At 37.9% G+C, this 17516-nt stretch overlaps 1 protein-coding gene across 2 annotated transcripts in view; it reads right to left on the bottom strand.

Moving 5' to 3' along the window:
* The window catches only part of cog2 (component of oligomeric golgi complex 2), a 93629-nt gene that overhangs the window by 12723 nt on the left and 63390 nt on the right, over nucleotides 1-17516 (bottom strand). For both annotated transcript variants that reach the window (XM_069885054.1, XM_069885053.1), the window contains 3 exons: nucleotides 17303-17375; nucleotides 13386-13528; nucleotides 1867-2006 (listed from right to left, as the gene is read on the bottom strand). In XM_069885054.1, coding sequence (XP_069741155.1) covers nucleotides 1867-2006; nucleotides 13386-13528; nucleotides 17303-17375 — 356 coding nt within the window. The remainder of the gene's footprint in view (nucleotides 1-1866; nucleotides 2007-13385; nucleotides 13529-17302; nucleotides 17376-17516) is intronic.

The raw sequence follows: 17516 nt of genomic DNA on the forward strand, positions 1-17516 counted from the left end.
ATTGTGTACCAAAAATAGTAAAACAAGATCAAACTGGATTTTTTAAGAAAAGACGAACAGCAGATAATGTCTGTAAACTTATTAATCTAATTCATGCAGTTCAAGGAAATAAGAAGCCAACAGTGGCTGTTGCTTTAGATGCAGAAAAAGCCTTTGACAGGGTAGAATGGAATTATTTATTCAAAGTATTACAGAGGTTCAACCTACCAGAAAAATTAATTGGATTAAAGCATTATATAATGGACCATTGGCGAAGGTAACAGTAAATGGATATGTATCGAACCAATTTAAATTAAGTAGGTCAACTAGGCAGGGATGTCCATTATCCCCCTCATTGTTCACTTTAGCAATAGAACCATTGACAGAACTGATAAGAACAGAAAAGAAAATAAAAAGGATAAAAATAAAGGAGAAGGAGTATAAAATCAGTTTACTTGGAGATGACATCATAGTATACTTAACAGAACCCACTAATCCCTTTTACAATAGATAACCTTTCCTTTAGAGAATGGGAGAGAAAAGGAATTAAAAGAATAGAAAATTGTTTTTTGGGAAATAATTTATTAACATTTGAATAGTTGAAGTACAAATATGGAATAACTCATGGTACAATGTTTGCATATCATCAACTGAAAGTTTATTTAAAGGATAAATTGGGAAACAGACAGATTACCAGAAGGAAGCAGCTTTGAATATGTGATTACAGACACAACGATAAATAAAAGATTTATAATGAATATGTACATTAAGCTACAAGATAAGGAAAATGATGAAATAAGCTATAAACCCAAACAAAAGTGGGAAAAGGATTTAAACAAAGATAAAAAATGAAACATGGGAAAAGTTACGTTCTGGAACTATGAAGAATACAATAAACACAAGGTTACGTATGATACAGTATAATTGGTTACACAGGTTATATATCACGCCCCAAAAGTTTTAAAAAATGGGATCCAATATTATCAGATAGATGTTTTTGCTGTAAGAAGGAAATGGGATCAACATTATATGCAATTTGGGCATGTGTGAAAGTGAAAATGTTTTGGGAAGATCTAAATCAGATATTAAATAAAATCACAAAAGATAACATACCAAAAAAAGAGAAGTAAGGAATAAGGCCTCAAATTGGATAAAGCGCAAAAAAGATTTATTATGTTAGCCTTAGCAGTAGCAAAAAAATGTATAATGTCAACTTGGAAAATGGAAGAGAGCCTGAGAATACAGCAATGGTACATGGAAATGAATAAATGTATTCCATTGGAAAAAAAATAACATCATTTAAAAAATAAAGTCACATTATTTGAACAAATTTGGGAACCATACATGGAACATAACAGAGAAGGCTTGCCTCAGACCTCCACCCTCTAAAATTATAAGACAAAACGACTTGATCCAGTGTCTAAAAGTAGATGACTCATTTTTCTTGTTTATTTTTCATTGTGTGATGATATTGTTTAATGATTTTATTGTATTGCATATGTTGAATATTTATTGGTTTTGGAGGGGTGTGGGAAGGGGGGAGGGAAGATAGGGGGGAAAAAAGGGAGAAAATGCCACTGTGTATATTTAATGAGAATCGTTTGTATATATTTTGATTGATACGGTTCAGTGTGAAAAATTATAAAAAAAACAATAAATCTTGTGGAGCACCAGCATTTATATAAAAAAAAACAAAAAAAACTTTGTGATGGGTTTGTTAACGTCCCAGAGTCAAAAGAAGAATGCAACTTGGTACCTCATCTGAGGCACTTTTCCAAACGACAACATTTCCTACGTATTGCATCTTTTATATTTTGAATGACTGGTAGAGTAACACAGTTATGAAGTGGAGTGTTTTAGAGAAAACTTGCATCAAAGAATGCTTACCTTTCTGTGCTACTTCTCAGAGCGCCCGACAACCATTCCTGTATCCTGTTTTCTTTCACAACACTTTTATATTGACTCTGAAGGTGGTACAGGGGTTTCAAGGCATTTTCAATGTACAAGGAAGCCTTGCTTGGGACTTCCTGACAAAAACAAAACACAATGAAACATCTTAAGATTGACACAATCTTCATGATAATAGTGATGAGCTCTTATCACATGGCAAAGGGATGTAATACAAACCAGATAAGTTCAGACAAAACCTACACAGCAATCTGACAAAGTTCTTACAAGCCTACTTTTCTCTGGCAGTGATAATTAAAGATAAATATTGGCCAAATTCCAGGTCAATTCCTCTAATTTCCTTCATAACGATCCATCATGGCTTTGGATTTTTGCTTCTTCTGAAAGACTTTGGCAGTAGGGTACCAGTCCGAATTATATTTTCAAATCTCTGGAGGAGGGCTGGGATTCAATTCTTACTTCAAAGAAGCACAAATGTAACTCAGTGCATTGCAGCTAACATCTTAACATTAGAACATAAATGATAACATCCACAATGCTACCTTTTGGTGTCCCGATCCCCATTCCTTCACTGAGATTTGCACAGATTTCCTTAATTCATCTGTTCATTTCTTTCAGGGTTTGGGAATCACAGGTAAGGTTTACTTATATTGCCCATCCCTAAACTGGCCTTGAGAAGGTGGTGGTGAGCTGCCCCCTTGAACCACTGCAGTTATCCTGGCAAAGTAATCCCACAGTGCCATTGGAGAGGTAGTTCCAGGATTTTGATCCAGCAACAATGCAGGACAGCTTACTCCCAAAGACTTCGAGAAGAGACAACAATCCAAAGCCAAGTCTTCAGAGCAAGTTGGTGTGCAATTTGCAGATGATGGTGTTGCTGAGTGCCATCATTGCCCTTTTTGGGAGTAGAAGTCATGTGATTGGGAAGTACTGCTGGAGAAGCCTAGGTGAGCAGCTGAAGTGCATTTTGTAGCTGGTACATAATACAGGCACTGCACACTGGTGATGGAGAGAATGAAAATTTAAAATGGTTCACCTGCTGCCTATCAAGTGCACTATTTTGTTCTAGTTGGTGTCAAGTTTCAGTCACATTGCTGGGGATGCAATGATCCAGACAAATGGAGAGCAATGCTTTGCACTTCTGTCTTGCAACTTGAAGGCTGTGCCTTAGGAAGTCAGGAGAGTAAATTGCATCATGGAGAGTAGCAAGAGAATTGTCAATGTTTCAGGTCAAAGCTCTTTGTCAAGACCGAAGGGTTTCAAACTTAAATATCAACCATCCTCATTTTCCCCAATTGATGATGCTCGATCCACTGAGTTCCTCCAGCAGATTGTTTATTGCTGCAGGTTCCAGCATCCACAGACTCTTGTGTCCCCAATTATTCAGGTGATGTTAGGGCTAAAGGTTTTGTATTTAAATACACCCAGCATATGAAATAAAGAAAAGCTACAGATTGGTAGGTATGTTGTGGCCACCATCACAGAATCATGGTTAAAGGATGGGTGTCAATGGGAGCTGAATGTCCAAGAGATACACAGTGTATTGAAAGGATAGGCAGGTAAGCAGTGTGGGGGGGGGGGGGGGGGGCGGGATGGCTCTGTTGGTAAGGAATAACATTAAATCATAAAAACTATACCATAAACTCCAGCAAAAATTATTACAATTGGGCTGATGTTTCCAGTGTTTACATCAAGTAGGTCCAGTAGGCAGAGCTGTCCATTGACTCCAGTGCTGCTTGTACAGAGCTGCTGGAGGAAGCTATTCGGCAGGATCCAGACATAAATGGATTCAGGATGGGCCAGGTAGAACACAAAATCAACGTTTTTTGCTGATGATGTGTTGGTGTATTTGACAAACTTTGGGGGAGTGGTGGGGGGGTCGGGGGGGGGAGTAATTGGCCAGGCTGAAGACCACACTGGAAGATTATGGGATTGTCTTGGGGTACAAGGTAAATATGGATAAAAGTGAAATTATGCCTTTGACAAATGGAGATTATAGCCAATAATATCAATTCAAATGGCCACAGGAAGGTATTAAGTATTTGGGGGTAAAAATAGATTAAGATTTATGTAACTTGTCCAAACTTAATTATCCCCTTTTCTCCAGAAGATTGAGGAGGACCTTGATACATGGAGGACTCTGCCCATTACACTGGTGGGCAGAGTTAAGGTGATGCCAAGACTCCAATATCTTTTTCAGTTGCTACCCATTTCATTTCAACAGGATTTCTTTAATGTGTCAGATGGCGAATGTATCAGATGGCAAGTGTGTCCATAGGTTCCTGTTGAATGGTAAGATGACTAGAATCTCCATGGAAAAGTTGACATGGGATCACAATTTGGGGTGGGGGGGGGGGTTCAATTTACCAGATTTTTAAAAAACTTACTGGACAGCCTAGATAAGGTTTATCACCTCACTCTGAGAAGGGGGAATCTCCCCTCCTGGGCACAAATTGGACTAGATGCAAGAGGTGAACAGATAGCAGGAGAATTTATAAACAAATGAGACACCAAAGTAATTTCAAAGAAAACTGATATCCCCATATTCTTTAGATACGGCAAAAAAAAAATCAATGTATTGGATGGAAGGTGGAGATGTCTCCTAAAACACCTTTGACCCAGAACAAGTTGATACCCTTGAGTTTAGGTAATAAGATCCTAGACACCTGGTGCCAGAAGGGGATCAGGTGTATTAAGGACTGTTAGCGTGTATCAAGGACTGTTACCAACAAAGGCAGCTCATGTCATTCGAGCAGTTGAGAAATAAAGATGGTCGGTCTAATAGAACATTCTTCTGCTATCTGCAAATAAGATTTTTTTTTTTTAAAAGGGAAAAATTAGGACCACCTATGACCCTGCCATAAATTATACGGTCAAGTCTAGTGATACAGAGATTCTAATTCGATAAGGGATCGTGTGTAAATTTATTTCTCAAATGTATTGCATATTTCAAAGAGAGGGCCCGAAGCCAGGATTACACAAATGGGAGTCGAACTTGGGCACAACAATCTGGATAGTGTAACTGGGGTCATTAATGCCAGATACAGATTGGTGCAACATAACCTTTTTGCACCAGCTATACCTCACACCAGAAAAATTACATAAATCAAAGTCAGAAATTTCAGAAATGTGCTTTAGGTGTGGTGTGGAGATTAGAACCTTTGTCCACTCCATCTGGCTATATACAAAGTGAGACCCTTCTGGGAAGAACTGGGGGGCATTTTGAAAAAAATTTCAAAAGTGTATTTTCCACAAAATCCAGAGTTGTACCTTTTGGGAGATACTAGAAATGTGAGTTTTAGACTGTCCAAATATCAAGTTCACTTTGTGAAGGTCACCTTGACGGTAGCCAGGAAGTGTATAACGGTTACGTGAAAGTCCGACTCCCAAGTAAATAGTATATGATGGAATATGGAAATGCAAAATAGTATTCCCTTAGAGAAAATCACTTACAATCTAAAGGGGAAACATGATACATTGTTAAAGTGCGTCAAGCATATCTGATATACATGGATATGTAGATTGACTAGCTGCCCCTCCCAGTGAAATATGGATATAATAAAAACCTGTCTTAGAAGGGAAAGGATTGGAGTTAAGGAAATGGAACATGGCACAGGTGACGTGCGTATCCTCTCTTTAGACCTTTTATAGTTTGTTTTATTTTAGTTTGTTTTTTCTTTCAGGTTCTTTTATTTCTAGATGATGGGGTGGTGAATTGGATTAGTAAATATGCAGACGATACTAAGATAGGTGGAATAGTGGATAATGAAGAAGGTTTTCTAGGATTGCAGAGGGATTTGGGCTGCTTAGAAAAGTGGGCTGAAAAATGGCAGATGGAATTTAATGCTGATAAGTGTGAGGTGCTTCATTTTGGTAAGAAGAATCAGAATAGGACATATGTGGTAAATGGGAGAGCATTGAGGAATACAGAAGAGCAGAAAGATTTAGGAGTGACGGTACATCGTTCCCTGAAGGTAGAAACTCACGTGAATAGGGTGGTGAAGAAGGCTTTTAGTATGCTGGCCTTTATCAATCATTGCATGGAATATAGGAGTTGGGAGGTGATGTTGAGATTGTATAAGACGTTGGTGCGGCCTAATTTGGAGTTCTGTGTGCAGTTCTGGTCGCCTAATTATAGGAAGGATATAAACAGAGTGGAGAGAGTGCAGAGAAGGTTTACCAGAATGTTGCCTGGGTTTAAGCATCTGGAGTATGGGGAGAGATTGGACAGATTGGGTCTTTATTCTTTGGAGCGTAGAAGGTTGAGAGGGGATTTGATAGAAGTATTTAAGATTATGAAAGGGATAGACAGAGTGGATGTGGATAGACTATTTCCGTTAAGAGGAGGAAAGATTAAAACAAGAGGACATGAGTTAAGAATTAAGGGGCAGAGGTTTAGAGGTAACATGAGGGGGAACTTCTTTACTCAGAGAGTGGTAGCTGTGTGGAATGATCTTCCGGGAGAAATAGTGGCGGCGGAGTCAATTGTATTATTTAAGAAAAGGTTGGACAGGTATATGGATGAGAGGAAGATGGAGGGTTATGGGCATTGTGCAGGGAGGTGGGATTAGAAAGGGGTGTTTGGTTCGGTGCGGACTAGAAGGGCCTAATGGCCTGTTTCCGTGCTGTAATTGTTATTATTATTATTATTATTATGGGTTATTTAGTTAATTAGGTTGTTCCTTTTTTTAAGGTTTTCAGTGGGGGCTCTGAACCTCACTTGTATTTACTTGTATTTGTATGTGTTTGGGGGCAAGGGGAGGAGGGAGAACAAAACACAGATTTTGTACATTCTATGAATGTTGTAAAAGGCTGTATTGATTGTAATTACTTTGATGTAAAAAGTCAAAATAAAATAGTCAAAAAAATATTAAATCATTAGAAAGACATGACATAGGATGAGAAGATATATATGAAAAGATATCATGGATTGAGTTAAGCAATGGGCAAGAGTAAAAACAGACACTGTTAGCAGCTTTATACGTCCTCCAAACAGTAACTGGGATGTGGAAAACAAATTACAACAGCAAATAGAATAGGTGTGTCAGAAGGGCAATGTAATGGTAGTCATGGGGGATTTTAACATGCAAGTAAATTGGGGAAACCAGATTGGGACTGGATCTCAAGAGAGAGAATTTGAGAAAGCCTACAAGATTACTTTTTAGAGCAACATGTGGCTGAGCCGACCAGGGAATTGGCAATTCTGGATTGAGTATTGTGTAATGATAAGAGAGATGAAGGTAAGGAACCGTTGGGAGGTGGTGATTATAATATGATAGAATTCACCCTGCAATTTGAGAGAGAGAAACTAAAATCAGAGCTGTCAGCATACCAGTAGAACAAGAGGTCTACAGAAGGACAAGAGAAACTGGCAAGGTCATTTGAAATGCATACCCACAGGGACGACAACAGAGTAGCAATGGCTAGAGCTTCTGAGAGAAACAAGGAAAGTCCAGGATAGGCGTATTCCAAAAAAAAATTGAATGGAAAAAATACACAACTGTGGCTGTAAAGAGAACTCCACTCCAAAGATAAAAGCAAGGGTATACAAGGAAAGAAAAATTAGTAGGAAGACAGAGGTCTGAGAAGTGTATAAAACATACAGAAGGCAACTAAGAAGGTTATTAGGATGAAAAAGATGAACTTTGAAAGGAGGCTAGCAAATAACATCAAAAAGGATACTAAAATCTTTTTTTAAGTATAGGAATATACTTTATAAGAGTAAAAAAGAGGCAAGAGTAAATATAGGACAATAGAAAATGATGCTGGAGAGATTATAATGGGAGTCAAGGAAGTGGCAGAGGAACTGATGAGTATTTTGTGTCAATCTTCACAGTGGAAGACGTTAAGAGTATTCTGGACTTTCAAAGGTGTCATGGAAGAGAGGTGAGTGCAGTCACGATCACCAGAGAGGTGGTGCTTGGTCTAAGGGAAGATAAGTCTCCCAGACCAGATGGAATGTACGCTCAGGTTGTGGAAGTAGTTATAGAGATTGTGGAGGCGATAGTAGTGATCTTCCAAGAATCAATAAATTCTGGCATGGTTCTGGAGGGCTGGAAAATTGCAAAAGTCACTCCGCTATTTAAAAAGGGAGAAACAGCAGGAGGAAATTTATAGACCTGTTAGCCTAATATCAGTGGTTGAAAAGTTGAGACTTTAGCACCTTTTACACAGAGCTTGAAAGCCTCATTTTATCTGGCTTTTGAGCTGTGTTTAAAAAGAAAAAAAAATCAAAGGCAGATTGGGGGTCTAGACTTACCTGTCTTCAATCTGCCAAGGTAGGTACTCTCAGTGATGGAGTATATCGATGTGGGACCTATCTAAAACTTTTGACCTGTGTTGTTGAGTCAAAATGGCAACATTTTGATATTGGGTCCAGAAAAGGTTCATGGTTAGTAGTGAGTAGAACAGTGGACACTACTAGGTGCATAGTGTGCAAATGTCGGCACCACCTGTGTGAATAAGATTTGGTGGGACTGGACACATGGATTTGCAATTACACGTAGCTTTTATTAATACACAAAAATTTGTAGAAGAGCGTGGGAAAAATGTTACTGGAATAAAACATGTGTGTACAATTTATAAAATAGTGCAGGAAAATGTTAAACAACATACAATTACTGGTCCTATCTCTTGTGGACTTATAAGTTTTCCTTAATTTCTTTTGGATTATATGTAATTTGTTTGTCTTTTTTCCTTGATGCCAATACCATTTTCTTAGCTTGTTCTGTCTTAAGCTGCCATGCTAGGATTTTGTGCGTTTTTTCACCTAGTTCATAATATTTCTGTTTTGTCTTCATTATATTCTTCTCCACCTTATATGTTTGTAGTGTTTCATATTTTATTTTTTTATCCGCCAATTCTCTTCTTTTAGTTGTATCTTCCTTCATTGCTAATTCTTTTTCTATATTTACTATTTCCCTTTCCAACTGCTCTGTTTCCTGATTATAGTCCTTTTTCATCTTGGTTACATAACTTATTATTTGCCCTCTAATGAATGCTTTCATTGCATTCCATAGTATAAACTTATCTTTCACTGATTTCGTATTTATTTCAAAATACATTTTAATTTGTCTTTCAATAAATTCTCTAAAATCCTGTCTTTTAAGTAACATGGGGTTTAATCTCCATCTATACATTCTTGGAGGGATGTCCTCTAACTTTACTGTCAATATTAAGGGTGAATGGTCCGATAGTATTCTAGCTTTATATTCTGTTTTTCTTACTCTATCTTGCATACGAGCTGATAACAAAAATAGGTCTATTCTTGAGTATGTTTTATGTCTAGCCGAGTAGTATGAATATTCCTTTTCCTTTGGGTGTTGTTTCCTCCATATATCCAAAAGTTGCATTTCTTCCATCGATTTAATTATAAATTTGGTTACTTTGTTCTTTCTGTTAATTTTTTTCCCAGTTTTGTCCATATTTGAATCCAAATTCAGGTTGAAATCCCCTCCTATTAATATGTTCCCTTGCGTATCTGCTATCTTCAAAAAGATATCTTGCATAAACTTTTGATCTTCTTCGTTAGGTGAATATACATTGAGTAGATTCCAAAACTCCGAATATATCTGACATTTTATCATTACACATCTCCCTGCTGGATCTATTATTTCCTTTCTATTTTAAATGGCACATTTTTACTAATTAATATAGCTACTCCTCTTGCTTTTGAATTAAACAATGCTGCTGTTACGTGTCCTACCCAATCTCTCTTTAATTTCTTGTGTTCCAATTCAGTTAAATGTGTTTCTTGCACAAATGCTATATCAATTTTTTCTTTTTTCAGTAAATTTAGCAGTTTCTTCCTTTTAATTTGGTTATGTATTCCATTAATATTTAAAGTCATATAGTTCAACGTAGCCATTTTATACTTTGTTTATCTTCCCTTTCCGTTTCTCCATCATTACCTTTCCTTCTTATCCATTTCTGTTTTCTTGTTTTGAACCCTTTATAAGACAACATTCCTAAAACATCAAACATTTTCCTTATTCTCCTATTTAAAACTTCTTTAGCCCCAATCTCCCCTTCCCCTCCTGAGTTGTCCTTTATCCCTAGTCGGACAACCACATCTCCCCTCTCCATTTGGATTTGCGAATTCACTCGCAAGCGTCAGCTGATTTTGCAGTGACCGTAACTCCTCCCCACCCAGCCCCCCCCAGAAAAGATTTCACTTTTCATGTGTAACAAAGGTCACTCTTTTAATTCCCTCCTTATTCCCTCTATTCCATTTCCTTCCCTTATTAATTCTTGTCTATACTCTCTATATTTTCCTCTAAATACGGATACATTCATGTATGCACAATATACATATACACACATATACCTCTTTACCCACATACATATAAATCGTGGTCATTTTTACTCTTATTACTTGTCTTCATCTCTCTGCTTGTTTTGTAGTTGTTCTGCAAATTTTCGTGCTTCCTCTGGATCCGAGAATAGTCTGTTTTGCTGTCCTGGAATAAATATTTTCAATACCGCTGGATGCTTTAGTATAAATTTATACCCTTTCTTCCATAAAATCGCCTTTGCTGTATTGAACTCCTTTCTCTTCTTCAGGAGTTCAAAACTTATATCTGGATAAATGAAGATTTTTCGCCCTTTGTACTCCAGTGGCTTGTTGTCCTCTCTTACTTTTTCCATTGTTTTCTCCAGTACCTTTTCTCTTGTAGTATATCTTAGGAATTTTACTAAAATAGATCTTGGCTTTTGTTGTGGTTGTGGTTTAAAGGCCAATGCTCTATGTGCCCTTTCTATTTCCATTTCTTGCTGTAGTTCTGGACATCCTAGGATCCTGGGGATCCAATCTTTTATAAACTCTCTCATATTCTTGCCTTTTTCATCTTCCTTAAGGCCCACTATCTTTATGTTATTTCTTCTGTTATAATTTTCCATTATATCTATTTTCTGAGCTAACAGCTCTTGTGTCTCTTTAACTTTTTTATTAGATTCCTCTAATTTCTTTTTTTAAGTCCTCTACCTCCATTTCTACTGCTGCTTCTCGTTCTTCCACCTTGTCCATTCTTTTTCCCATTTCTGATAAGGTCATATCTATTTTATTCATTTTCTCTTCTGTATTGTTTATTCTTCTTCTTAAATCATTAAATTCTTGCGCTTGCCATTCTTTAAATGACTCCATGTATTCTTTATTAAGAGAAAGTATATCCTTTATCTTGCCTTTCCCTTCTTCTTCTATTTCACTGTACTCTTCCTCTTCTTCCTCTGGGTTGACCATCTGTTGTTTCTTTGTTGTCCTTTTCTTCTCTTCTTTCTTGTTTTCGTTGTCTTCTATATTCTCCTCTTGCTGCAGCTGTTCTGCAGCTGTCATTGCCGGCTGTGGAGATCGACTCCCCAGCTGGTCACCCCTCCCGTCGGTGTGTTTTTTTGCATGCGCGGTTGCGCACTTTTACTCGGCTCAGCGAGCCATTTTTGTAGTCCACTTTCTACCGACCTGAGGGAGCGGGTTTCTCTCTCCACCGCGGGCCTCTTCGAACAGGTAAGGCCTTCTCCTTCTTCTTCCGTTGTCTTCTCTTCCTCTCTTCTTACCGTTGGTTTCGATTTTTCTTTTTTCGTCGCCATCTTCTTTCCACCTTTATAGTCACTTTACTTTAATTTTTATTTTTGTGCCTTTGTGTTTTCCTTTATTTTTTCAGACTTTTCTGGAGAGGGCTGGAGTTCACCGTCCGGCCACTACTCCATCACGTGACTCCCCCCTGTGGACTTATAAGTGTGTTAAAGGGGTGCTGAATACAATTAGCTTTAGCCTGCCCTCGTAACTACTAATTGAAATTGGTAGGAAAAGAATTATTTTATGTATTAGTTCAGATTACAATTTGATTACCCATCACATCAACAATGGAATATTTATAGACATTTAATATGCTGGCTCGCATTTGTTGACAGATAGCTACAGTTGCTATAATGCAAAACCATTCTGACCTTAATCTCAGCAGCCATAACAATTGTATATTTTTAGGTTTGAATGTCTATCTGTGAAAATTGCTAAAATCAACCATCTATAAACTGTGTATAGCATTATAATAATTTCCCACACTCCTTTATAAATTGTGTGCATATGTGTTTTATTCCTGTTAACATTTTCCCATGCTTTTCTATAATTGTTGTGTGTTAATAAAAGCCAAGTGTGATTGCAAACCCTTGTGTCCAGACCCACCAAATCGGATTCTTTTCTCAACACAATGTCACACCTGGCACCGACACTGCTGTGCTACACATCCCACCTCTTTTGCTTCAAGAAGCTGGCTTGCTTTGTAAAAGGACTCATGGAGCCAGCTTTTTTCTGTCCATGTAAACAACAAAGATCTCACGTGTATGGCAATATCACGGCTTTTCAGTGTAAAAAGGATGTTATGGACCATGGATAGTTTTATTTTTGATCAGGACAGTGAGAGAAAGAAGCTGTGTGGAGCAGTGAGTTAGGAGAGGGAACAGATGTGTGGAGCGCAAGAACCACACGCTGAAGCTGGTGGGCTCGCTGAGACCGCATCTGCTGCTGTCCACCCCTCTCTTCCAATTAGGAGAGCCGAAGACACACGCCGCTGCAATTAAACCGTCCAGCATGCTGAGGTGCAACAGGAATTTTAGATTAGGAGAATAGGCAGAGAATTGGCAAATAAAATATAATGTTGAAAAGCATACAGTCAAGCATTAAAAAAAAAGCTGAAAATTCAAAATTCAGAGGTGCAAAGGGTCTTGGGAGTCCTCGTGCAGGATACCCTAAAGGTTAACCTCCAGGTTGAGTCAGTGGTGAAGGTAAATGCAATGTTGATGTTCATATCTGGAGGAATAATGTACAAGAGCAAGGATGTGATATTGAGGCTTTATAACAGCAATGGTGTGGCCTCGTTTGGAGTACAGGGTACAGATTTGGGCTCCACTAAAGAGGGTTCAGAGAAGATTTACAAGAATGATTCCTGGAATGAAGGGATTACCACATGTGGAATGTATCCCAGCTCTTGGAATGTACTCCTTGGAGTTCAGAAGGGACCTCATAGAAGCATTTTGAATGTAGATGTAGCAAAGTTGTTTCCCATGGTAGGGGTACAACTTAAGGATTGAATGAAAGGCACCCATTTAAAACAGAAATGCATGCAGAAGTATTTCTTTAGTCAGAGAGTGATGAGTCTCTGAAATTTGCTGCTATGGGCTCCTGTGGAGGCCAAGTCATTGGGTGTATTTAAGGCAGAGATTGATAGGTTTCTGTATAATCAGGATACCAAAGGTTATGGGGAGAAAGCAGGTAAGTGGGGCTGAATAGCAGAATGGATCAGCTCATGATGGAATGGCAGAGCAGATTCAATGGCAGAATAGCTCCTGTATCTTATTGTTAATGTTTTTCTACTACAAACTAATGGAGCCCAGAGACAAATCATCCAACCCTTTATCATTACTCTTCATTTTATGATGTTCAATTGTTAATGTTAATTTTTGAACTTAAAACAGATGACAAGGTGAAAGAATTGTCAAATGCTCACCTTGTTAGTCCTTCGATAGAGCCTGGGGACTTCTGAAGCATTTTTAAGATAACTGAAACAGACTTCACTCAATTCCTCCATAATCTTGCTACTTAATGCAGGTATATTGTTTTTCACAGAAGTCTGAGAGTCTGCCAGTGCTTCTGTTGGGGGGCAGTAAAACAAACCCAATGACATACTACCATCACAGTTAGGGAATAATCAGTCAGTAAAAAAAAAATCCTTTTGAGATAAACTTTATTCTTGCTTTCTTCACAGCATTTAAAAAAAAATTAAACTTATGATCAGTGACAGGATATACATTTGGTCTATGAGTTAACTATCAGGACTAATAAATTTCTTTATACATGACAACTAAGTAGCATGTGGAAGATCTAAGAAGTGGTTGAATAAAAACAGAACAAAAAGGATTGGCTTCTCTAATCCAAGGCCAGTTGGCTTGAAAGCCACAGTCAGGAAAGTGCTTGAAGCTATCATCAAGACTGAATTAATGCAACCTAGATTGTATACCTAAAATGGATGAGGGGGGTGGGGGGGTGGCTTGGGAGGAGGGAGGCGGGGGGGGGGGGGAGAAAAAGTCACTGTAAATGTGTGAAAAAGAAAAAGTGTATATCATGGCTATTGTGATTTATGGTGTGAAAAATAAAAAATTTTAATAAAAAAAAAGAAATAGCGAGACATTTGGATTGAAATTGTTCCATTAGACTGATGCAGCACAAATTCAAAGGAAGGTCAGATCTTGTTTAACTAATTTTAATGCTTGTTTTAAGGATATAATGAGGGCAGTAGATAGAATGGAACAGACGGCTGTTATATACATGGGTTTACATAAAGTATCAATAAAGTGGGGCATAAAAGTCCTCCGTAGTTGAAACAAGAAAAAGATGCATGGAATTGATTAGTATGGATTGAGGATTGGTTAATCAATAGAAGGCAGAGAGAGTTTCTCTGGTTGGCAATCTTATGAATGAAGTACCACAGGGATCTGTGATGGGCCATAATATACACAAATAATTTGGAGGTGGGAACCAAATGTACTGCATCTATTTCTGCTAATGATATGAAATGGGAAGGAAAAGCAACTGTGCAGCGACTTGGGGATGCATGGGCATGGCTTGCAGGTACAACAAGCCTAAACGGTGAAGATGATGGTGAGGAGTATGAATGAACCAATGATCAGTCTACATGTATTCCTATTTTCTGTTGCTTAAAATGCATCTCTGGAAAGAACAGTCTCTGAGGCGGAGACTTTAAAAATTGTTAAGGGTTGAATTTAAAAGAGGGCTTCTGCTGCAACTGTGCACAGTAACGATGAGGCTGCACCTGGGACATGGGGTGCAGTTCTAGTCTTCTTACTTAAGAACAGATATACTGGCCTTGGAGGTATTGCAGAGGATGTTCATCAAATTGATTCTGGCGGTGAGAGGTTTCACTTATGAGAAAAGATTAAGTCAGATAGGACAGTACTCACTGGAGTTGAGAGGAAATATTAGAAAAATATAAAATTAAGAAAGGGATATGATAGAAGCATGAAAATTGTTTCAACCAGTGGGAGGGACATAGCCTCAAGAATCAGGCAAGTTGATTTAGGATAGAAAAGAGGGGGAACTATTTTTTTCCAGAGTGGTGAAACTGTGGAATTCATTGCCTAAATAGTAGATCCTACCTCCTTAATATACCTAAGACACTTAAGATTTTTGCACTACAGAGGAATTAAGTTTATGGGGACAAGGTAAATAAGCAAAGTGTTTAAGCATTTTGTGTGTCTATTAGTTCTACTACTGTTTTTTTTTAAGGTAAAATGAACTTGGATGGCTCAAGTAGTAGTCGAGGCAACCTTGTTAAATTTATTTAAGGCAAACAAAAAACATTTGAAAAGTAGGAGAATTAAGGGCTATGGAAACAAACAGTTAGGCGGAGCTGAGTTCATTAACAAATAAGTTGGCTTATGGAGAGGAGGCTGAAAGACTTGTACAGTGGTGCAAGAGCAACAACCCAAGTCTCAACATGGACAAGACAAAGGGGATGATTGTGGACTTCAGGAGGACGAAGGACAACTCCTCACTACATATATGGCTCCGTCATAGAGAGAGTGGGGAGCCAAAGGAGGCTTATCCTGGACCCACATTACCTTCTCATTAGTCAGGAAGCCGCAGCAGTGCCTATACTTCATAAGGAGGTTGAGGAGGGCAAGGCTACCAGCCACCATCCTAACAATGTTCTAAAGACGCAAAACAGAGAGAGTCCTGGCTGGTTGCATCATAGTGTGGTATGTTAGTTGGAAACCATCAGATCTTGGGGGTGATTAAAACTGCTGTGATCACTGGGGCTCACTTCCTACAGGGAGTGGTCCTTAAAGAGGGCTCAGAGAATCATTGAGTACCTTTATTATCCAGCCCACAGTATCTTTGAGCCACCATCTTCAATGAAGAGGTACAGGAGGATAAAAAAACAATTTTGCCAGACTTGGAAGCAGCTTCTTCCCGCAGGCAGTGAGATTGTTGAACAATCCTAGAAACCCACAAATTATTTCTTTGTATTTTACTTTGGATCGCTATGTATACATGTTGTTTGTGTGTAGCATGCACTGTGTATGCACTGTGGTCCAGGAGTACCAATCAGGATTGCCAGGCTAGGAAATAGCTTCTTCCTGCAGGCTTTGATATTGATGAACAGTATCCTGCAACCGAGTAAGTCCTCCAAAAAATGTCTATATATTTATTTTAAATTATATCTTTCTGCATATATACATACATACATGTACATATATATCTACCTTTCTACGTGTACCAGCGTGCATGCGAGTGTGCGTGTGCAAGAGCGTGCGTGTATGCATGTGTACATATGTATATGTACATACACATATATTTGAAGTGAGCGAGTGCAAGCACAAGTGTGTATATGAGTGTGTGTATGCATGAATGTAAGCGTGTGTGTGTATGTAGGTGTGTGTATATATATATATATACATATACACACACCTACATACACACATATATATGACATGTGTGTGTGTGAGCGCGAGGGTGTGAGCAAGAACGTGTGTGAATGTGTGTATGTATGAGTGTGTATATATGCATGTACACACACACACACACACACACACACACACACACACACACACACACACACACACACACACACACACACACACACACACACACACACACACACACACACACACACACTATGTAAAAGAGCCTAGGTTTACTTTCTCAAGATTATACATCAATAATCATCAGTAAAAATAGAACATCTGGCTTTCAGCCAGCTTGTGGGCAGGTTGGTAGTTGTACTTTGTAACCGGTTTCAGCAATTATATTTCAAAAGTTAGCACTTTTTTTTTTAAAAAAAAACCTTTATTTTTCTTTTAATATTAATCATATATAGCATCTGACAACGCTGATAGGCAGGGGTTTTAAATTTTTCTTTTCTTTTTTATTATTTTCTTTTCTTTTTTGTTTGTTCTTTTTTCCTCCTTTTCTTTTTTTTTTACACATACATACAGAAAGAGTGCACATACTTGGAATACAAATTATCAACATGATTTTCAACTTGTGTATGTTTTTGATGTATGGAATTTTTAAATTAATTTTGTATAATTATCCATATCATTTTATTGAATTACATTATTTGTATAAATTCTGTATTAAAAATCAATAAAAATATTTTAAAAGAAAAGTTATGGACTTGTTATGTAGCTTTCTTTCCATCAGTCAATTATTTTCTTATTGCTTCTTGATTTAATACAGGAAGAGAGAAGCCAAGTTCTAATACACAAGACATTCACTCCAAACCCTCAGTAAACTCCTAAATCCTTCAACTCATTTCCTCACTACAAGGATAAAACAGCTTAAAAACAGAAAATATCAAAATACCTCCCACTACTCCCTCAATTATTGTTTAGAAGATCTTACCTGAAATGAGAGAGAAATTCTGAAATCCAATATTTTCTAATTTTGGGTTAATTAGGTCTAAAAGGCCAGGAAGCTGAAATGAAAGTTTTAAAGTTAAGGTCAAACATTCTCTACATTCTGCAAACATCTACTGTCCCTCACTCCAAGAAGACAGGGACTCTTGATAGGATACATTCCTTACAGTATGCCATCCCAGCAAAAGGCACCACAAAGA

Source organism: Narcine bancroftii, chromosome 6 (genome assembly GCF_036971445.1).
Source record: "Narcine bancroftii isolate sNarBan1 chromosome 6, sNarBan1.hap1, whole genome shotgun sequence".
Lineage (NCBI taxonomy): Eukaryota > Metazoa > Chordata > Chondrichthyes > Torpediniformes > Narcinidae > Narcine > Narcine bancroftii.